The sequence below is a fragment of the Staurois parvus genome, unplaced genomic scaffold (assembly GCF_062004578.1).
Source record: "Staurois parvus isolate SC_StPar_1 unplaced genomic scaffold, SC_StPar_1.0 ptg000155l, whole genome shotgun sequence".
Taxonomy (NCBI): domain Eukaryota; kingdom Metazoa; phylum Chordata; class Amphibia; order Anura; family Ranidae; genus Staurois; species Staurois parvus.
The window spans coordinates 10,027,343-10,051,277 of record NW_028317951.1 but is presented as its reverse complement, the minus strand read 5'-3'; the positions used below and the strand labels follow the sequence as shown (position 1 = coordinate 10,051,277).

General features: G+C 35.1%; 1 protein-coding gene across 1 annotated transcript in view; it reads left to right on the top strand.

The window, feature by feature from the left end:
• The first annotated feature begins 6,062 nt into the window (after positions 1 to 6,062).
• Positions 6,063 to 23,935, top strand: part of BCHE (butyrylcholinesterase) — a 91,142-nt gene continuing 73,269 nt past the window's right edge. The window contains exons 1-2 of the mRNA XM_089675457.1: positions 6,063 to 6,162; positions 20,351 to 21,879. Coding sequence (XP_089531583.1) covers positions 20,360 to 21,879 — 1,520 coding nt within the window. The 5' untranslated portion in view covers positions 6,063 to 6,162; positions 20,351 to 20,359. The remainder of the gene's footprint in view (positions 6,163 to 20,350; positions 21,880 to 23,935) is intronic.

Below are 23,935 nucleotides of genomic sequence, written 5' to 3'. Positions count from 1 at the left end.
AAGTCTGTGTTGGCAGCTTGAACCTCTCCCTCGTCTCCTCTCTTTGTGCTTTCTTCACTGGCTGCTTTGTTTATTCCTCCATATACGGAACATGCAGAGAAGGGAAAAGAAACATAGTGTCTTATCCGGGATATAAGTGATTTATTGCTCTTTGATCTCCCACTCACATTGTGTAAATGTAAATAACGCTTTGAATACAATGTAACAAGATCCTGCTTCAGACAGCCTGGCTGATGTGTTTGCTTGCAGTAAATATACTCGCCGTTCCTCTGTGGATGCGTGATAACGTCACCGCCCCTCCCCTACGCGTTACGCTACAGGGACTCGTAGCTTCCTCTGGGGGATGTGGATTTGCATTCCATCATTCACAGAGGCTATTTATATCCTGCCGGCTCCATTTTTGCTGTGATTTGTTAACTATTCGTTACCTCTCCATGACTTTGGAGTTCAGACTATATCTCAATATTATTCATTGTATATATACAAAGTGCGCATCATCATCCTTCGGCTGTATACTTAATGCTTACATCCACACCCCTCACAATCTGGATTACAATCTTATATTTGATCATCTTTCCACAAAGTTTATTAATATCTAAAATTTAACTTAAACATATTATTTACCATACTTTATTGATTCAGACTTTTAATTCTTAAAAATATATATATATACCCTACACTCAATTTAAATTTAATATGAAATAAATTTAAATAAATAAAATTACATAAGTGAATACAGAAATGACAACACAAACACATATACATCAGAATATGTAAATAATAACCAGATAAGAAATACACCACAATTATTCAAAGTTCCTACACAAAATAGGTATTCCCCATTAGAATCAGAGGAATCATACACGCCTTTACCTAACCCTTTTTTAGAGTGGAATCAAAATCTAGCAGAAGCAAATCAAAACACTGTAGAAAGAGGGGAAATAGAGGAGGAAGAAAACACAAACAAAAAGAGAAGGAGAGATTAAAAGGGGAAGGCATCTTTAATCTAAGTGGAACACCCTTAAAACAAGAAGAAATATACGCATTAGATCAGGGCTTGAAGTATGCTCCTAATAAAGGATTGAACAAATTTGAAATGTACATAAGCTTACAGAAATTTATAAGAAAATTAAACATTAAAAAATATTATGCTCAAAATCCGATAGAATATAATCAAGAGGCCAAAATATCAAAGTATCAACATAGCGATCTTAAAAACAAATCAGTTTTCAATCCCAAATCTAGCGATAACACATATATAACAACATTCAAAAAACTAGTAACAAAAGATTTAGAGCAATTGAACATACAGAAGCACAAATACAACTATAACCTTGAGAGAGGAATTAAAAGCCTTAAGGAGAGAAAAAACATAGTTATTAGGCCGGCAGATAAGGGGGGAGGTATAGTCATACTGTCCAAAACATTTTATGAACAATCTATGGAGGATATGTTAAAAGATGAGAGCACATATCAAGAACTTAAGAATAATCCAAATAAAGAGTATAAAAAAGAGCTAATAAAGATAGTAAATTATGGTAATAAAAAGCACATATTGAATGAAAAAGAAACTAAGTATTTAGTACCAACAGTATGCAAACTACCCGTAATATACTCAGTACCTAAGATCCATAAAAATCCCGTGAATCCCCCAATTAGACCTATAATAAATGGGATAGATTCTTTAACGGCAAGGATGGGAGAATATATAGATCAATATTTACAACCATTAGTGGTACAAACGAAGGCATACCTGAAAGATACCAGGCATATAATTCAATTAATGCAAAATCTAACACTCACTGATGATAGCATATTAAGTACAGCGGATGTCACCTCATTGTACACAAATATAGACCATGATGGGGCTATTGAAGCAGCAAAGTGGGCATTAGAAAAGTATTCTGATTTGAATAAAAAGCAGAAAAAATACCTTATTAAGTGCCTAATATTCTGTCTCAAACATAACTTCTTCTGGTATAACAATAAGTATTACCTGCAAACCAAGGGAGTAGCGATGGGGGCACGTTTTGCCCCCAGCATAGCAAATTTATATATGGCACAATGGGAGGAGGATACAATATTCAATAATCACAAACAAGAACTCATAGCATACTATAGATATATAGATGACATAATTCTAGTATGGAAAGGTAATGAAACGTCACTAGCGCAATTCTATAAGGAATTAAATAATAATAATCATAATATATCACTTAGCTGGAATAGCAGCGATAAAACCATTAATTTTTTGGATATATGGCTAGTGAAAGAGGGATTAAAAATCTCTACAAAAAATTACTTTAAAAATACAGACAGAAATTCATATATACCCACCCATAGTTGCCATCATAAAGCATGGATAAAGAACATACCCAGAGGGCAGTTTATGAGACTGAGACGAAATTGTACACATGATATTGATTACCAGGAACAGAGTGACATCCTTATAAAGAGATTTATTAATAAAGGGTACAAAAAAGAATATATAGTAGAAGAAAGAGAAAGGGTAGGAGTACTAGATAGAAACAAATTACTAACAAAAAGTCAGAATAACAATAGTATGGACAATGTTATGACTATTATAATGCCGTACAATAAGCAATATAAAGATGTGCAAAGAATAATAAATAAACATTGGGACATATTAAAGCTAGATAAAGATTTAAAAGATAGTATCCCTGAAAATCCAAGATTTATTTATAAAAAAGCCCCCAATATCAGAGACAAGATAGTGAAGAACGTATTAAATCCACCTAAACAAAATACACTTACTTTTTTTCAGGAAATTGGATTTTATAAGTGTGGAAGATGTTATAGTTGTATCAGAACAAAAAATAACCCCAGAAAAAGAATGCATTTCAATAATTTGATAAGTGGTAAAACATTTAAGATAAAACAATTCATATCATGTGACACCAAGGGGGTAGTATATGCATTGAAATGTCCGTGCAATAAAATTTATATAGGAAGAACAAAACGCAGGCTAAAAGAGAGAATAAAGGAGCATGTTCGGAACATTGCAAAAGGTTATAAATACCATAATGTATCATTACATTTCAAACTATACCATGAACAAAAAACAGAAGGCCTAGAATTTTGGGGAATAGAGAAGCATAAGGCACACTGGAGAGGAGACAATCTCATTAGAGAAATAAGTAAGAAAGAATCCCAGTGGATATATCTAATGAATTCCTTGCATCCTTTGGGATTAAACAAGGAATTTGATTTAGCCTGTTTCTTGAGCGATTATTAAATATAGAACATAATAAAGGGGAAAATAGAAGGATTAATGATTAAGCATACAATAGCATACACAAGCATTTCAAAGTAGTATGAAAGTTTAGTCCGCATAATATTAAACTTAAAGAATTTTAGATAAACATTTTAAATTTTTTTTTTTTTTTTTTTTTTTTTTTTTTTTTTTATTGTAATTTTTTTTTTTTTTTTTTTTTTTTTTTTTTTTTTATTATTGTAATTTTTATTAATTATTATTTATTATATTTTATTATAATTTTTTTTTTTTTTTTTTTTTTTTTTTTTTTTTTTTTAATTCAATTTTTTTATTGTAATTTTTATTAATTATTATTTTTTATTTTTTATTATAATTTTTTTTTTTTTTTTTTTTTTTTTTTTTTTTTTGCATTATTTCTATATAATATTTATTTTTATTTTATTTTATACATTTTAATTTTGTTTATTTTGAAAAAAAAAAAAAAAATTTTTTAATAAATTGTATACTCTCCATTATTATTGATTTTTTATATAGATATATGTAATTTTATTTATTTAAATTTATTTCATATTAAATTTAAATTGAGTGTAGGGTATATATATATATTTTTAAGAATTAAAAGTCTGAATCAATAAAGTATGGTAAATAATATGTTTAAGTTAAATTTTAGATATTAATAAACTTTGTGGAAAGATGATCAAATATAAGATTGTAATCCAGATTGTGAGGGGTGTGGATGTAAGCATTAAGTATACAGCCGAAGGATGATGATGCGCACTTTGTATATATACAATGAATAATATTGAGATATAGTTTGAACTCCAAAGTCATGGAGAGGTAACGAATAGTTAACAAATCACAGCAAAAATGGAGCCGGCAGGATATAAATAGCCTCTGTGAATGATGGAATGCAAATCCACATCCCCCAGAGGAAGCTACGAGTCCCTGTAGCGTAACGCGTAGGGGAGGGGCGGTGACGTTATCACGCATCCACAGAGGAACGGCGAGTATATTTACTGCAAGCAAACACATCAGCCAGGCTGTCTGAAGCAGGATCTTGTTACATTGTATTCAAAGCGTTATTTACATTTACACAATGTGAGTGGGAGATCAAAGAGCAATAAATCACTTATATCCCGGATAAGACACTATGTTTCTTTTCCCTTCTCTGCATGTTCCGTATATGGAGGAATAAACAAAGCAGCCAGTGAAGAAAGCACAAAGAGAGGAGACGAGGGAGAGGTTCAAGCTGCCAACACAGACTTATCACATTAACTAAATTGAATAACAACACCATCTCAAATTCAAAGAAAATAATTGACATTTCCCTTTTTTTTTTTTTTTTTTTTTTTTTATGTTTTATTAATTTGTTATTATTTTATTCACATAGAATTGACATTCCAATTTTTCATTAATTTTTTATTAATATTTGTTATAATCACATATAATTTTCTAATTCATATTTATAAATTAATTTATGTTAATTGTATATTTAAGCACCATAGAAGTAAGTAATGATTGGATTATAGGTGGCATATTAAGAAATTCACACAACCAAAAAAGGTTAATCACAAAAGGTTGATAATATTGGAGCGCGGTACAGTATAAGAATTCATAGTTTAATTTCATACACCTAGAGAGGGTGTAATTAGTGCCTGGCGATCCAATATTTAATTAATATTCACTTAAGCACACAATTAACACTAATAATAGAGTAAGTTAACTCCTGGTGGCTCACAAATAACTATTCTACTAAAATTGCCTTCTTCCTTTCTACCCTGCTGAATTTACCCAAATATCTACAAATACCTAGAGGTGGACAAACAAAAAGGGGTTGTACATAAGGTGAAGCTTTAAATATTTAACCATGTGCAAAATTATTTTTCAATACTTCCTAAATTATTGGATATTCAAAGTGATCACAGGTTCATGGTACTTCCTCACGTTCACCTTTCAAATTGAGCACTTACTTTGCTAAGTGAACAGCCTCCACTACTTTAGTAAGTCAGTCTCAAACTGTAATGTTTTTGGTCTGCTGTTGTTTACCCTGAGTACTTAGGTACAGGTCCCCTTGTACCTGATGTTGCAGTCATTAGATTTCTCAGAAAGTGTCTAAACATAAAGCAGATGATGCTCCTCTGGAAAATAACTCATTAGTTTTTACAGCAGACTGTCAGTAAGGATGCTCAGTTTTAAAATGTCTGACAATGGAGTTGATTTACCAAAGGAGTGGAGACTGTCAAATGAATGTTCCCTAAGATAAAAGAATGTTTACTTAACACAACTTTACCTTACTCATGATATTAATATTGATCATCCAATAATGTGCAAACAAAAATCCTATTATTTTTAGTTGTTTGTTTTCATTTCTGTTGTATATGATAATTATTCAAACTGAACACAGCTTCAGCTTATTTACTAAGAGAACAGTCTCTACTGCTTAGTAGATCTTCCTTTAGAAGTACAAATGTTATTAGTATCATTAGTAGCATTTTTAATATGATAATTTCACAACAGAGTAAACACTTATAGTATATATATGAAAATGCATGCATTATTGCTTATTATTAATGTTAAAATCTCTCTCTCTAATATATATATATATATATATATATATATATATATAAAATCTCATAGCAGGTTTTTACATGTCATGCTTTACCAAAACATGCATGACAATCTTTGTTTTTGAAGTGACTTTAAAAACAGACATTTTACAAAGTTTTATGCATAAAGCAGATGTCAGATGGTAAAGATCGGCTGCTTGTAGATCAAGTTGCTGCTGCCAAGTCTCGCGAGCTTTAATTCAGACACAGTTTCTATTAATGTCCGTACTATCCAATTTACAGAACTGAGGCAGCAGATGTACTTCTAGGCACTGAGCTACTTAAGATCCTCGCTGTTTAAAACTTTGTAATTTTACTCTGGTAAGTGTCTCAATAATTCTGTGTTTCAGTGAAGCTTTTAATCCATGTTAATTTGCCCTTTCTATTAATTCAGATATTGCAGACTGAATTAAAACAGTTTTGGTACTTGTGTTACAATACAGAATGTCCTATTCCCAAATGCATCCTGAGCAGATATTAGAGATTAATGCTTAAATAGATACCACTGAATTTGCTGTCAGATAGAAATGTTATGGTCTGTGTTCATATTATGTTTATGCTCTATATGCAGATTTGTTATTAGTTGTGAATGGAAAAAAAATGTGTGTGGTTATGGAATGAATAACCATATGATCATTTTCTTTTTAAAAGCCAGTTTATGTTTAGTACATATATTCAAAAAAAAAAATAACTACAGTAACATTGCTACATATTTTTAGTGATTAGATTATATTTATAACAAAATGAAGACAAACAGATGTATATACATAGTCTCTTGAACCCCTTACATTTGTAACAAAATAATACTTAATTCCTAAATTTTTAAACTATCGGTTATATTTTGTCATAATTGATATATTCTCCAAAATGCTATGTTTTTACATTTAAATACTAGAGCTGCCAAACTCAATAAATCAATGTGGTCACGTGCTGCAATGCTGCTACTATGAAATAATTTATCACATTTTTTTAATCTATTGCTATGGTATCAGTTTCCTAGTATTTTTCACCACAAACTATTAGTACTCAGCAAAGCATTGAAGTGAAGGGAATTGTTAAAGCACCCGTACTCATGCATGTTACCATAATTGGCTTTATTTATGTTGACTCTGCTTTATTGTTAAGCGCAGCCCAAGAAAAAAATGCTTGTAAAAATAAATGAACAACTGCAACCTCTCATTGTTGTCTCTTATTTTAGATTAGAAGGAAAAACATGAAATAATAAGTAGGAAAGTATTAATATATAATCTCAGAAGTACTTTGCATTTGCAGACTAACACGGTTCTTTTGTTAACCAATTAACATGTACTAAGAATAGACTTATTGTTATAGTACAAAAGTAGATCATCAATAAAGCTTTGTTTTATATTTTTACAAACAGCAGTTTATTACCATCCTTTCTGTTTTAGTCACTTGTTAAGCTTTAATTCCTGCTCTATTATGTAAAAACTTTTGAACTATTATAACAAGAGTGATAGGATTAGGGCATCTAATATTAGCATAAATAAAGTATTAATATGTTAAGGTCACATGAGGGGAATTAAGCATGATAGGCTCTCGACATCAAGACAATGCATGCGATTATAGACTTATAAATAATGTCAGATAATGATTTTCCATCCTATAAATACAGTACAATGCTCAGTGCAAGCTGTTGTTACCTTTTAGAGCCTGTCCAATTCAAGATATATTTTTTTTTACAGAAACAATTAGCAGAAACAAAACTTCTCTAGCACATTGCAATCGGTGAACATCACAAGTACATGTGAACACGCACACAGTTAAGACAATGCAGAAAAAATTATGTGTGCAGCAGCTCACTACAAGCAGTCAGGATTTCCCTTTAGTGCAGTATTATTAATGAATAGAAATTGCTAGTTGGTTGCTATGGGTTACCTAATTTTCCATATTGCAGTATTATTGAATAAATGTGTATTAAATGATAGTGTCCACAAGCATATGGTGTTTCAAGGTTCACTAGGTACTAGTGGTAAAGTTTGACCAAGAAGAAAGATGTATTTTTAAGGTATGTATGAATATGAGTTAGGGACCTTAGACTGTAATGAGGGCAGGGACTGATGTTAATGTACAGTATAAATGTAAAAGCGCTGAGTAAAATTGATGGTGTTATATAAGTACCTGTAATAAATAAAATAAAGGTATAGTAAGGTGCCCTAAAATGTCAGTATTCCATGAGAAAACATATCACACATTCAGATCCTCCAATACTAACTTATTTAACTATTGACACTTAGGTTCAATTATACCCCAAAGTAAAATATAGGATTTTACTAAAGAAAAATGCTTATAGTATTTTAATTACTATGCATCTTTTTTTTTTTTGTTTACTGTTAGAAAGCAAGTTTTTATTTACTTAACATTGTAAGTTTATGCTCTCTTTTGTATCCAAATTTCAATTCAGAAAGATTTATACACACAATACATTTTCAAAGCCTTAAAGTTTCATACCCTTTCATGCATAGTCTTGATTTGTGACTAACTTTTACTTGCAAAAGCCTGAAAATACACATTTTTCTCGGTGAAAATACTTCCTTTCTTCCCATTCCAGTACTTTATGCTGGCATAGCTGAGTAACAGTCACACCCTTTAGCACAAGGCTTGTCAGATACACCTATATTACAGGGAAGGGGGTACTTTTTGGCCCGTTCTGTGTGGAGAACTGAGCACAGTGGATATTTTTTGAAGCCCATTAAATGCCACAATCATATTTAGACACCTTACACAATTAATACATTGACATACCCAAAACAAAGAAGTAAGACTAACATTTTTTTTGTATATTGTGTATTTTCCTGGCTATCTATCTATGTTACTTCAATAAATGAAGATACAATTATCTTCTAACATGCAACAATTATGAAATTTTAAAAATGTATATTGAGAACAGCAGAAGAGTAATTTATTGGTGAGGTGTAGATGAAATAATGAGATCAAATACTTTTATCATAAAAAAGTTCAGTTTACTATTCAATAGGGAAAAAGAAATCTACCAAATGCAGTTTTATGGTAAGTGAATTGAATGTTTTGAAGATACAGTTATGTGATAAATTAACAAACACAGCAATATGACTCATGCAGCTTAGTGATTTGACACTAAAAAAACAAGACTACGGGATATATGGTATAAGGGACAAAACGCTTGTTAATCTCTCGGGTGAATTTGAAACTTTTTCCACATTAATAAATCAGTGCTACTAATTAAATATTTGTCTGACACTTCCATTCTGGGGTTTGACTTTGCAAATCTGCCTTTTTTAGAATGTGAAGGGATTTTGCCAGGGAAAACTTCTTCTTTATATCTAGCTTAATAATAAACAGTAGAGACAAATAACATAAGCAGACAAAACATACTAGGTTGCAAGTGTGTTCCAAAATAGAAGAACCAGTTAAGCATTACTGTGAGAAAGATGACTACCTGGGATCTAATGTGTAGTTTTTATAAAAGGCTTCTCAGACAGGTATCCTTATTACTGATAACCCCCCCCCCCTTAAAAAATGCCTCAATATACCATTTAATACATGTTAATAGATAACGTCATAATAATATGAATGACTCTCTCTCTCTCTCTCTCTCTCTGTATATATATATATATATATATATATATATATATATACATATACATTTGGAAAATTTTAGATTTTTTTCAGGTTTTAATTTTTGTCATTGACTCCATAATTGCTTCCCACCCTAATTATTTTTTGTATTCCTGTTGGAGAAGTTTCTCATTGCTCCCTGCTCTAACACGAAGTGAGAGCATTGTTTCTAAATAGTGATGAGCTGAACTGCCCTGGATTTGTCAGGGTTTACAGAACTTCAAAAAAGTTTGGATACCAAACCCCGTTCAATCTAATAGGATCTGAAACTGTAAAATAAAAAATGCTAATTTTCTACACTATCAGGCAAGGGAGTATCAACAAAAGCACTTGGGGTGGGGGTAACTGCCCTGGGGAACATACCAATGCAAAAAAAATCAATTTAGCCAGGAGCAGTAATTTATTAAATAGTTAAAATGAAACATTAAAAAAATGTGCAATCCTTTTAAATAGCATGCCCAGAAGGTGTCCTAATCCTGTGAAGGGGGATATCTCTGTGATGTATAGATAATGCTACAGCAGCACTGACATTTACATAGGAAAAACCTTTTTAACATTTCTGGTAAATAGCTTTGACATCTATCATTGTTGGCTTCTTTGATTTAAAAAAAAAAGTACACAGACCCTTCCAAGGGTTTGCTATGTATTTTGGGGGCTTTTGGAGGGTTTGTGTGATTTTATTTTTAAATAATTTGGCAATGAAAGTCACATTCTACAGCAAGAATGAAACAAAAATTGCAGAGTTCCCCAAAAATGCATACCAGAGCCTCTGAGTCTGGTATGGTATTTAAGAGTGTACCTCAGGCATAAAAATATTTGTGAGGTCTCCCAGGAAATCTATACCAGACCATTTGTGTCTGGTACATATTTGTAAGGGAGACTCAATGCAAGAAAAACATTTCCCTGGAAATTCATATCAGACACTTAATCTGAGAATGCAGCCTAGCTGTACAGGGAATGGCTGGAGGAGTATGCACCTCCCTCTTCTGAATCATGCCAGTCCACACTGGGAGTTCTATCTTGTTGATGAGGATAATGGCCATGTCCCCACAACCCTTGCTCCGTGATTATGGGGGTCTGTAGGTGGGGGGTTGTCAGAATCTGGGAGGTCCTGTAATATTAAGGGGACCCCAGATACCACCCCATGTGATTGAGTATGGGGTGCATAGTAAGCCAACTAATTCCCCCCCAAAAAAGGTTGTAGCATAGAAATAAAGACACACAAATGATTTATAAGACCTTTATAAAATAAAATTTAAAAAAAATCTCTAAACAATGTCCCTTATGTATGCATCATCAATCATGATGCCTGCTACTCATTAACTCACTAAAAAATTATCACTCAAACATTATACATGTACTTTATCTAAAAAAAAAATCCAAAAAAGTCCTTCATGATTAATTAATCATCAATTTTTTTTGATCCTGCCTGATCCTGACAGTAACACTAGTCAAATGACCGTTCCCCAAGCTTCAATCAGCTGTATAAAAGGGAGGGGTGGGGATAGTAGTGACCTCATTGATCAAATATTGCCAGTTACCTTTTATGGGGGCTTTTTCCACCCTTTTGCTAAAAAGAAGCAGGGATTCTCTATGACTTAAGTGATTCCTAGGGATGTAATGAGTGCAAGCACAGGCAACTCCCTTAGGAACCTGTGCCTGTGAGAAGCTGTCATAGAAATACTACTTCTACATATGATGCAATATTCCCTCCAAACGGGCCAAACATTCTAAAGTTAGGTTATTTGGTTGTTTATCCATTGTCTTAGCCCTTTTCCTAAGCAAGGATACAAACAGTAATAAAAAAAACGGACAGACTCCATCTTTATCCCTTCCCTACTGTATCCAAAAGTAAGTTTGGGCTGTCCACAGTGATGAGAATTTCTGTAACCTCCTATCCTGATAAGAGGAAAGGAGAAAGCTTCTCAATAGAGAGATAGACAGCAATGAAACCTTTACAAAAGTTATTTTTGCATTCTACTCTGTCCAAAAAATTATTAATTGTTATTCCTCGAGCTGGACTTTAAAAATGTAAACATACCATAGAATACCAAACAACTTTGCAAATATGCAAATTACTTCTACCTTTTCCCTAGGTTTTAAGTGATGTCATCCCATGGTCAGGCCAGAGAAAACATTGTTTTGTTAATGTTTAGCCTGTCAGCTGCTTCGCTGTAACTGCAGACAAGGACTAATAACAATACAAACATCTAGTCCACACGTGTCTCAATTGATCTTTTCACTGGTACAAGTAATAAATAATTATTTCCGTGCTACAATGCACTCATGTAATCACTGGAGATTACAAGCCACTAGAAGCTAGCAGCCCCTGCATAAGTTTAGCTGCAGCATCAGATAGTGTATGTCTTCATGCCTGAGAACAGGGAGGGAATCAGATATACTTCCATATATCTATTTTGGTTTCTACAACTGGGTTACTGGAATCACATGTAATGCGGGTTGAGCAGGGCAAAGTAATGCCTGCTTGTGGCAATGTGTGATTTCCAAGAGTTCAATGCAGTATAGAAATTATAATTTATCTCTTCTGGCAGTGAACACATTGGAGATTCTAAAGAAGCATAGAATGATGGCTTAGGAAAGTAAGGCCTCTTTGACATGCGTGGTTGTTCTGTCACTGGTAAATGCATTTTTTGTTATTTTGAAATTTTAAAGACTCCTGGCACAGCAATCTTTTGCAGTTGTACATTGCAGTTGTAAATTGCAGTTACCAGTGATTACTTGCATTTACATACATCTGCCTTTAGCTATAGTGGTACATTCTTGCCATTTTGCAACTGTGGGGTTATTTTGGTCCCTTGACTGCCCATAGTGCATTTTGCTTTCCCGTTCCCTGTGTTTTTGTTCAGTACCTCTTTCTTTGTTCAGTGTGATTACTGAAAATGAATTACAGAAGAAATCTGATTGCTATGCCCTTTTTGCTGCTTATGAAGTTAAGAAGGAGGAGACAGAGAGATCTTATTCTGTGGGAGAAACGTTGTCTCTATTGGGTACATCCCTTGACCTGCCATCATCTATATATTGCATTTATCTACTTTGCCCTCATGTTTGAAGAAATGGGTACTGACCCAGACAAGATCTACTACTTTACCAGGATGTCAGTGGTAACCTTTGATCAGCTATTGGACCTTGTAAGAGGACACCTGAGCTGAATGCATACAAACCTGAGACGAAGCATTCGCATAGAAAACAGCTGTTATTTTAAGGTAGGTCTTTCTATATCTTGAACAGATGTTTGATAATTGGAGTCATCTTTTTTTTCCTGTTTTGAATTGTTCTAATTTTGTTTTCAATTTTCTGTAATACTAGTGTATTTTGTATTGCAGATACCTTGCCACTGGTGCCAGTTTCACTTCCCTACACCATCATTTTTTTTAATGGGAATCTTGATCTGATGTAAACAATTGTGCACAGAACTTGTCTCACCCAGTGGGATGACCTGAAAAACTCAGTAACTTCATTGCATTGCATTGAAACATTAGATGGGAAACAGATCCATCTGATCTAGCCACCTAATTCTGGTTCTTCAACTACAAAAAATATTTCTCTATAGTTCTGCTGGGACTCAGTGACACTAATATGAAATTTACAGTGATGGATGTCAGGCTCTATGGAAGTTATTGAGATTCAAGACGTTTCCGTAATTCTGTGATGGGTAGGCATTTCCAATATGGGAAATTTGATGTGTCACAACCAAGGCCTATGCCTGGCACTTCTGGGTCTAATCTGTCTCCAGTGGTTGTAGCAGATGAGGCATTTGCTTTATCCACCTACCTCTTTGGGCCCTAAATGAGGCAAGGCGCAGAATCTAGGATTTTTAATCATCGACTGAGTAGAGCACACGGAATGGTGGAATGTGCTTTTGGAATCTCTACTGCAAAATGGAGTGCTTTACTAGCATTAATGCACCTGGAGATTGAGCACTCTATCAACACAGTTTTAGTGTGCTGTGCTCTACATACTGTAACGTTTTGAGGATTTGAGAGAATTTATTCACTGAATCTCCAGATCAAATGGCAAATGAACCCGAAGGTCATCAGACTGTCACACGTCCCAGTAATCATACCCTCCAAACAATTTTTACCGATGAAGGACAAGTGCCGTGGCAAAATAATTTTATACAACCTTTTAGTTTTTAAAGAGTTTTCCCATGTTGTATAATAGCTCTTACAACCATTTTACAATTTTTGTTACGTTTCTAATATTGATAGCATACCACATTTAACATTTTTGATAAACTAAAACACTCAAAAAAAACTAAGGCCATTGTCTAATTTTTTTTTTTTTTTCTGTTTGCTTTATGTAACAAACTTTGTAAACAAAGAAAGATGACCTTAGGTCTTGGAAATGCAATATCTTGAACATACATGTTTCCAATTAAAAACAAATGTTGAGAAAGATTTTCAGTCTCAATCAATAATCACTTGAAGAAATCACAAGTTCAAGTATTGCATTGTCACATGTGATGTGGTTCCAATTTATTTTATTTTTATTACTTTGTTAATACATATGGGTACTGTGAGCGCAGTTAATAGCTTTGTGTTTTGTCAATTGGAACAACCCGCATTCTTACATAAAAAAAATGGCAGTAATCACTATACACTCAAAACCATGTATGCATGAAAGGCTTGCTTTGAATTGCAAGGGTGCAATTTGTGACATTGGCCACCCACTTTAGAATGTTTGAAAACATTATCGGAGATCATCATGACTTTATCTATTCCAGGCAGTGGACAGAACGTAGCCAGAAAACTGATCTGTCTACTGCATGTGGTGAACATACTGCTACATACTGTGTTTACAGTGGCCACATGTATTGGTATTTTTTTTTAACTGCCTTTTGGTTCTAAAATTTACAATCATTCTTAAAACTGTGTCCAACATCCCGCTGAGTGCTATTATGCCTCTGTTGATGATGTGTCATTAAACTGCCTGTGGTGAGTATCAGTAACCTCTCCTTCCTGTCCTCTACTGCTTTGATAAAATGTCAGGAATTGGGTTGGCTGAATTCAACATGTTTTGTGAATAATGGAAAGTATATTGTCATTCATTCTACTCTGACTCACTCAGACTGTGTGTTGACAAGATGGCTTGTAAATGGAGCAGGGGAGGGGAAAGGGGAAGTCAAAATTGTAAATTGAAGCTGTTAACTCATGCCATAGAATACCTGTCTTTAGTGGGGAAAGCATAAAAAATAGTCAGCAAATAGTTGGATACACCTGATTGCAGCAAATCTATTTGCCAGAGCAAACCCCAATAGAAAAATAAAATAGATATTTAAATAACATACATTTAGAGTGCAAACAAAACTTAAAATTTACATAAATGGAAAAAGGGGAATGTAGGAAAGAATGGCTTGGTTCCCTGCCAACATTTATGGATGATTCAGATTGGTAAGATAAAGATGGGTGAATGGCATGGGTTTGGTTGGTCTTGCATTGTTTGCAAACCCTGATGAGATGCGTGAGGTGCAGGGGCGGACTGACAACTCATGGGGCCTCCGGGCAATAGGGGATCACGGGGCCCCTGTGTCCTTGTCCAAACTCAAAAAAGCCTATGAAAAAGGTACCAGGGGCATCTCATGGGTCCCCCTACTGACCCCGGGCCCTCGGGCAGTGCCCGAGTTTCCAAATGGTCAGTCCGCCCCTGGTGAGGTGTGTACATCAGTGGGGGGTTCTGAGAAAAGCTTGCTTATGGCAGGGGTAGTGTCATGATAATGATTGGCAGGCAGTGATTTAGTAAAAGATCCACTAGGTGTATTAAAACACAAACGCCAGAGCTGAAATCTAGGAAATGGATGTTGCTTTTTGCAAGTGGAAAGTACAGTATGTATATAATATATGCATATATATCACCTTTTTACTTCAGTACTCTTGTCAGGAGGGATCTCCCTGATTACAGTCAGCAAAACTCTGCAAAAAATTACAGTCTGAGATAATGAGGAATTCATCAGCAACCTTTGAGGTAGTGTTTTGCATTATTTTTTTAATTCTTCAGGATCAATAGGGAGCTCGTTTTGGACGGCTAGCCAGGATGGTGTGTTGGACGGGTGGTAGAACTTTACTAGACTCTCTTATCCATATTTGCCAGTAAACAGAATGAGAACACAAATTATGCTTTTCTACAAATATGTCACTGCACCAACACACCAGCTGCCATTTTTTAATGTGTCAGCAATAACAGTTTTAAACTAACCACTTCCATACAGGGCACTTTTACCCCCTTCCTGCCCAGGCCAATTTTCAGGTTTCAGGGCTCTCACACTTGGAATAACAATTGCGCGGTCATACAACATTGTACCCAAACTAAAATTTTATAATTTTCTTCACACAACTAGTGCTTTCTTTTGGTGGTATTTAATCACCACTGGGATTTTTTTTTTTTGATAAATTAACAAAAAAACAAAAAAATTTTTTTTTAAAAAAACACGTTTTTCTTTGTTTCTATTATAAAAGTTTGCAAATAAATAATTATTCTTCATAAATTTAGGCCATGATATATTCTACTACATGTCTTTGGTAGAAATAACCCAAATTAGGATGTATTATTTAGTTTGTAGGAAAGTTATAGAGTTCACAAACTATGGTATAGATCTGAATATTAATCAATCCTGAAGTACTGACAGCCAATCTAATTTCTTGAGGTCCAAGAATGTCAGAACAGTACAGATATCCCCCAAATGACCCCTTTTTTGCAAAGTAGACAGTCCGACGTATTTCATAACAGGCATGGCGAGTTTTTTTAAGTTGTAATTTTTTTTTCTAATTTTTCGGAAATGAAGAAATAAAAAAAATGATTTTCACTGTTTTTTTTACATACTGTCACCAGTGCAGTACAGCGTCATCATATAACTGGCATGGTGGTGATCAGGGACACTGACTGGTAACATTACGAAAAAAAAAAATTGTTTTTTTTTTAATTTTTTTATTTTTTATTAATTTTTTTTTCTCCTTTTTTTACGATTTGTTTTTTTTCATATTTCACTATGACCAAAGTAGTATAATGTTACCATAGTAACATTGTACTACTTTGGGGAAGTGATCAGCTTTTTTTTTTTTTTTTTACACAATTTGCTTATAGCAAAGAATTACTTTTCTATAAGCAAGCATTTACCTGAATGAAATCGATTCATTCAGGGTTTTTTTTTGTGCTTAACTGTGATTTGGCCACAGCTAATCACATGACACAGCTGGGCTGTGATTGGCCCAGCTTGTGCATATGATCGCTGTGACCATTCACAGCTAGCCACACTACTATACAATGGATGGCATGAAAGGAAGCCATCTATTGTATACAACTGTCATGTGACCTGCTGTGATTGGTCACAGCAGGTCACATGGTACTGGCAACGGGGCCGGTACACAGATCTGTCATCGGCCGTGTCCGAGGTAGACGGCCGGTGACAGATCGTGCCGCTGCGCGGCTCTTTGGGGAGGCAAACTGCGCATGCCTGAAAGGACGCCATATGGCATCCACCCAGAGGGACGAGCTGCTCACCCGGCTGCCATCTGGCTGTAGGCTGTGCGGGAAGTGGTTAAGGATGGCTTGCAGAAACTGGATTGTGACATGACAATTGTGACATTTTGAAAGAAACATACCACAGCTGCGTGAGTAGGTGGTTTATCTTCCTCAGGAGCAACTGCCTCTGCATTAGTTGCTTGGTTTGTTTCTCCTTCAGTCTCATTGTCTGAAGACACACTTGCATGTCTTGATCTTGCAGGAATGTTTGAGACGATTTTAGGTAAACATAATAGCATACAACTTGGAGGATCAAGATTCATGAATAATTTCTGTGCAAACAATATAGTTATTTCAGTATTAGCCCCCCCTTTTTATTTGTTTTTTTTGGGGGGGTTTTAGATACCTGCCGCAAAGTACAGGATTGTCCCCTAGCAACAGATGGAGTATGATTACTATGCTGGACTAGTGAGTTGTGCTGAGGATAGCAGTGGAAAATATTGTATTATCCAGAGACAGGGCATGTAATCAGGTAGTTACATTTAGGCAATACCAGCATTTTATTGGATGCAAAAAAAGCAACATAAACTTACAGCTGCATCTCTATGGTGTGCCTCAAAAATGAGAAAGCCTCTGCATAGGGGTTAGGTCTACAGCACATTGCAGCTGTTCTACTTCTACTTCTCTCTGTAGACCTCTCTTCATGGAGTTCCTTTTTGTAGTGGTCACATAGGGTCCTCCATTTTAATATCTCCTTTCCTGCAATATATTCCATTGGCAAATACTATAGATATGAGAAATGGGATGGATGGAGCATTAATTGACTATAGAAAATAATTATCCTAGGAAAATGCATTTGCTAGGTATGGTTGCTATGGGCAACTATTCCCATGTATGTGTACCTTTACACCCCTCCCACAGCCTATTCACTCACCTCAAAAATCAGTACAGCTCTTCCCATTTCAACCATTTCATGACTCTGCCCGAGTATCCTGGACATTCAGGGTCCCATATCTCTGGGCTGCCATAGCTCTTATCTCTATTTTTACCCTCCCTGCAACTTCCAGGGTCTTTCCCAGGTATCCCTTGTGATTATGATGTGCTTCCTGTTGTTTTTCTTTTGTTACTTGCCCCTGATATCTGCATGTGAAATTGTGCAATGCGATTACCCATGGTTATGTACAGATAGTTGCAATACATCATTCCTGGACATGGTCAGCTTTATTTTTTCTAACTGCACAAAATCGCATGTAACAAAATAATCTCTTAGGGTCCTTTCACACAGGTGATTCATTTTTTTCATCAGTTCAGTCACATTTTTTCCAAGAAAAATGGATCAGTTCACATCAGTTTTTCATCAGTTTACATCCATTTTTCACCAGTTTGCATCCAATTTTTTACATCCTTTACCAAAGTAGAAAAGGACTGTATGTCAATTTACATCAGGTTTTTTTTTTAAAAAGAGTTTTGGCAATTGTGCTCCCTTTCGGAACCTCCGTGACATGTTCTGGCTTTTCTTTACAAAGTTTTGCATTTCGCAATTCATTCTGAACTTCCACCCTTCGCTGGAGCATGGACTAGAGACATATCTGCTGAGGAATGGTTTACGTTGTTTCACTTCACACATAAATCCTCTATTTCTTGCTACTCTCAAGAAAAGAATTTTAAGCTCCTCTCCCACTGGTATAGAGACCCCTATTCCCTTCACAGGATTTTTCCAACTACGTCCAATCTTTGTTGCCATTGTAATATGGCTGGGGGCACTCAGCTTCATATTTGGTGGGATTGTGATAAAACTCGTCCCTTTTGACACCAAGTTTTTGAAGTCTAGAATAAAATTTATGGTGAGTCCTTGACCTCTTCGCTGGAGATTGCTCTTCTCTCCATTTTACCAGGCTCACTGGTGGCACAGAAGAAATGTTTATTCCATTTCTTCCTGTCTGCGGCTCGTCAATTGATACCTCTTTTTTGGAAAATGCCCCACCCTACTGCTGTGGGTTTTTGCGAGTAATGATATCATGCGAATGGAAGAGATGTTGGCATTTGCTAATGATACCTATGAAAAACATAAATTATTATGGTCAGTCTGGCTCCATTTTTCCTCCTCCTCGACCCTTTGTGACTTGTATGCTCCTGCTGTGCCTTAGACCTCATTCATTTGGTCTGCTGGACCCACGGCTGCCTGTCTTGTATTAGTGCATTTGCTTTTGGTTTTCGAGATTTGATTTCCCCCCTGGGACCCCTTTGAAGTTGTTCCACTTTTGCTTCGCCCCTTGTCTTTCCCGGCTCCCAACACTTCCTCCTTTCTTTTCTTTTTTCCTGTGCTCCTTCCTTCCTTTCATTCACTCTTTCCCCTTTTTCTTTGTTTCTTTTATTCGGTGCACTCCACCCAGACATATGTTGCTGCTTCTCATGCCCTTTATAGGGACAGATTCTCAGGATATATGTCTTAGGGGTTTTCATGTTATTTATCCAGGTTTACTTAATTTGACTGGTGAAGTTCACTGACTTTTATATTATCTCTTTGGCTCATCACCTGTTTGAGCCTATTGATTATTCACATGCATATGTAATCGCTAGTTCCCCCCCTTTTTTCTTTTCTGTATACTATGGTGTAAAACTTAATAAAGACAAATTTGCCTTTAAAACAACAATACTGGAACAAGTACTGCTTCTGTTGACTAGCTGTGTAGCTTTCAATCATCAGCTCTACCCTTGGAAAGGAAAGGATTCTTGACTATATCTGTTACAGAGTAATACAGAGTTCTAAGTTTAGCCCTGATAATTGCGGATGTGATACTATTTAAAATGTAATCTATTTATATCTTGTTTTAGCTCTGTGTTTGGGAAAAATATGTTTAACTTTAATTCTCTTAATTGTTTTATATGAAAGGAACATAAATGGAAACGTTCAGCATGATTTTTCCTGCTCCAGAGAAGTAAAAACACACGTTTATGTGACAAACTCACTGAAGCTACTTCTGACCAACTCCGTAGAATGTTTAAAAAAATATATTTATTTAATATTTATAGGTAATAACACTATAGTTTGTTGATCCAGGAAATATCCAATTACTTTTGGGGATCAGATGGGAATTTTTTCTTATTGGATAAAATTGTCCCACACATGGAGTTTTCTTTTTCTGGATTGACTGTGGGTTTAGAGTTCTGTGGATGCAGGTTGTCAAATAATTTATATATTTTTAATGGTTGAACTTGATGTTTAAAACGACAGTATGTAACATTTTGGTGGGACATTGTCCCACTAAGAAAAGGTTTGTTGAACACTTACTCATAGAGATTTGTTAAATAGTCAGAGTGAAATGTTTTGGTTCCTTGCTGTATGCTGTTTGCCAGAATATGTCATCAATGCCATGCATATATATAAATCTGTAACAAATTGTTTTATGTGTTGCAGTTATCAGTGATGTGGTACAATCTCTCACATGAAAAGAAAATCTCTGCAATCTTCTTGACTGTAATATATGTGTTTTGCACAAATGTCTGTTGTGAAGATGATGACGTTGTTCTGACCAAAGATGGCAAAGTAAGAGGGATTCAGATACCAGTGTTTTCTAAAACAATCACAGCATTCCTTGGAATACCTTACGCAGAACCCCCAGTTGGATCTCTGAGATTTAAAAGACCAGAACCCATCAAATCTTGGACTGCAGTATGGAATGCCACAAAATATGGAAATTCATGTTATCAGTATGTGGACCAAACATTCCCTGGTTTTTCTGGTGCTGAAATGTGGAGTCCTAACACTGAACTCAGTGAAGACTGTCTTTACCTTAATATATGGATACCTAGTCCAAAGCCAAGAAATGCCAGTGTCATGGTATGGATATATGGTGGTGGTTTTGAAACTGGAACAGCCTCTTTGGATATTTATGATGGAAAGTTTCTGGCCCGCAATGAACGTGTCATTGTTGTGTCACTTAACTACAGAGTGGGTGCATTAGGATTTATAGCTTTCCCACATAATACTGAGGCTCCAGGGAATGTCGGTTTGTTTGATCAAAGATTAGCTTTAAAGTGGGTCTATGAGAATATTGCAGCATTTGGTGGGAACCCCAAAAGCATAACACTTTTTGGAGAAAGTGCTGGAGCAGGGTCAGTCAGTTATCACCTGCTTTCTCCTAAAAGTCATCCTTATTTCACAAGAGCTATTATGCAAAGTGGGAGTGCTAATGCCCCTTGGGGAGTTGTCGGTAGTACAGAAGCCCGCACTCGAGCACTTACATTAGCAAACCTATTAGGCTGTTCCTTCAGAAATGAAACTGAAATAATTGCTTGTCTTCGGAGTAAGACTCCTCAAGAAATAATTGAAAAGTCATTTTCTGTTCTAACACAGAGATCATTAATAGAAATTAATTTTCCTCCAACAGTTGATGGAGATTTTCTCATCGATTTACCCAAGCATTTGTTACAACTTGGACAGCTTAAAAAGAATACACAAATATTAACAGGTGTTAATAAAGATGAGGGATCATATTTCTTAGTGTATCTACTACCTGGATTTAGCAAGGATCATGAAAGTTTTATAAATCGGACTCAATTCCAAGACAGTATAAAATTGGCTTTTCCAAAAGCCACTGAACTTGCAATAGACTGTATCCTTTTTCATTACACAAACTGGGAAGATGAACAAAATCCCACTCACAATCGGGATGCCATGGATGATATTGTGGGAGATTACAATTTTATATGTCCTCTTCTGGAATTCACAAATAGAAATTTTGAACTTGGAAACAAAGCTTATTTGTACTTCTTCAGTCACAGATCTTCCAAGATGGCATGGCCAAGCTGGATGGGAGTAATGCATGGGTATGAGATTGAATTTGTATTTGGAATCCCAATGCACAGACGACTTAATTATACAAAAGAAGAAGAAATTTTGAGCAAAAACATAATGAGATACTGGGCAAACTTTGCAAAAACTGGGTAAGCTCTTTTTACATTAAATATATATAAGGTACAGTATGCATACTTTATTAACAGGCATAAAGCCTTACACATTATCTTTTACTGTTTCAGTAATATGACTAACACTTAGGGGGGCGTTTAAAAAAAAAAATTCAAATGGAAGTTCTCTCAGTTACAGTGCATGTACATTTGTTCTGTGAGACAGGGCAGAAAAGGAAATTTTCTTGTGCTGGTTTTCATTGATTTAAGTTTAAATATTGATTTGATTGAATGATATTTAAAATCAATGAAAAACATTTGATCATCACAGGACATAGCCTAACATTAATTTTTCTCCCTTTTTTGCACAGAACAAATGTATGTGCACTTTCACCAGGTAAAATGCCATTTGAATTTTTTTTAATATAAATACACCCTTGGTGTCCATTAAGATTTCTCTGTATCTAGGTTCTAAATGAACAAACGCAAATAGTGTCAAAAGCTACAGCTGTTCTAAATGAGAGTAAACATCGACTCAGGTTGCATTACAACTCAAACATATACATATCCAGGGTATTTCTATGCTAAGAGTTTTTCCAAGGCCACATGCATTTTTTACACTCAAATTTGCTACTTGCATACTCATATGTGCTAATTTAAAATATTTTGCAAAGACAGATTTACGCGACAACCCAAGTAACATAAATAATTACATGTACTGATCTTATACTTCTGCATCTTTTGGGTTTTGGTGGCTGCTAATTTGCTTTAAAGTAGAACATTACCCACAACCTGATAAAAAATAATGTTCTTTAGCAAGGAAAATTATATTCCACATCAATAATTATGCTACCAAAACTAGTGTTCCTATTTCTTTTTGCTGAAGGCTGCCATTTTGCTGAAGCCCAGAGACCTTGAACAGCAGTAAATCTTTAGATTGTCAGAAAGTTGGCCTCTAAATTTTCGGCACAGTCCCGAAAAATAGAAAGCAACAGATCAGGAAAAGAGCTTTATTACTGAATTTTAAACCGTTTGGGCACTGATTTTTAACCACTTTCCTGCCACCCTAAAGTAGAAGTACTGCTACAGGGCTGAGCAAAATCATGTATATATTTTCACTTCCGGGTAGGGGGCTCTGCTATTGGCGGCTAGGGATTTATTTTATTTATTTCAGGTACTTATATAGCGCCGTCAATTTTATGCAGCGCTTTACATCTATATTGTACATTCACATCAGTCCCTAACCCTCAAGGGGCGTACAGTCTAAGATCCCTAACTTACATTCATACATACTAGCGCTGAGCAAACTTTTGGTGCTATATAAATACTGTATAATAATAATAATAATAATAATAATAATACTAGGGCCAATTTGGACCGGAATCAATGCAGAACATGCAAACTCCAGGCAGGGGGTGCCGTGGTTGGGGTTCGAACCAACTACCTAGTACTGCCAGGTGGAAGTGCTAACCATTGTCAATCATTGGGTCCCGGCTGGCGATTCCTGGCCTGCACTCGGCGATCATCGGGTAAAGGTGACAGGAGAGAGACCTATGTATAAACAACACTGGTCTCTCTCATGTCAGCATGGAAATGTTTCCCTAGTAAAACACAGCACACAGTGAAACAAACACAGCACACAGTTAACCCTTTGATCACCTCACATGTTAACCCTCTTCCTGCCCAGTGTCATTAGTACAGTGTTAGTGCTTTTTATTAGCACTGATCACTGTATTAGTGTCACTGAGGATGTCAGTGGCAGTTAGTCAGTTGCTACCCAGTGTCAGAATGCCCACCGCAGTCCCGCTATAAGTAGCTGATCGCTGCCATTACCAGTTTAAAAAATTAAAAAATAAAAATTCCAGTATATATACCACGATTTGTAGATGCTATAGCTTTCACGTAAACTAATGAATTTATACGTATTGGGATTTTTTTTTAGCAAAGATATGTAGCAGAATATATTTTGATCTAAATTTATGAAGAAATTTGATTTTTAAAAATTTTTTTATTGGATATATTTTATAACAAAAAGTCAAAAATAGTGTTTTTTTTCAAAATTGTCGGTCTTTTTTTGTTTACAGCGCAAAAAATA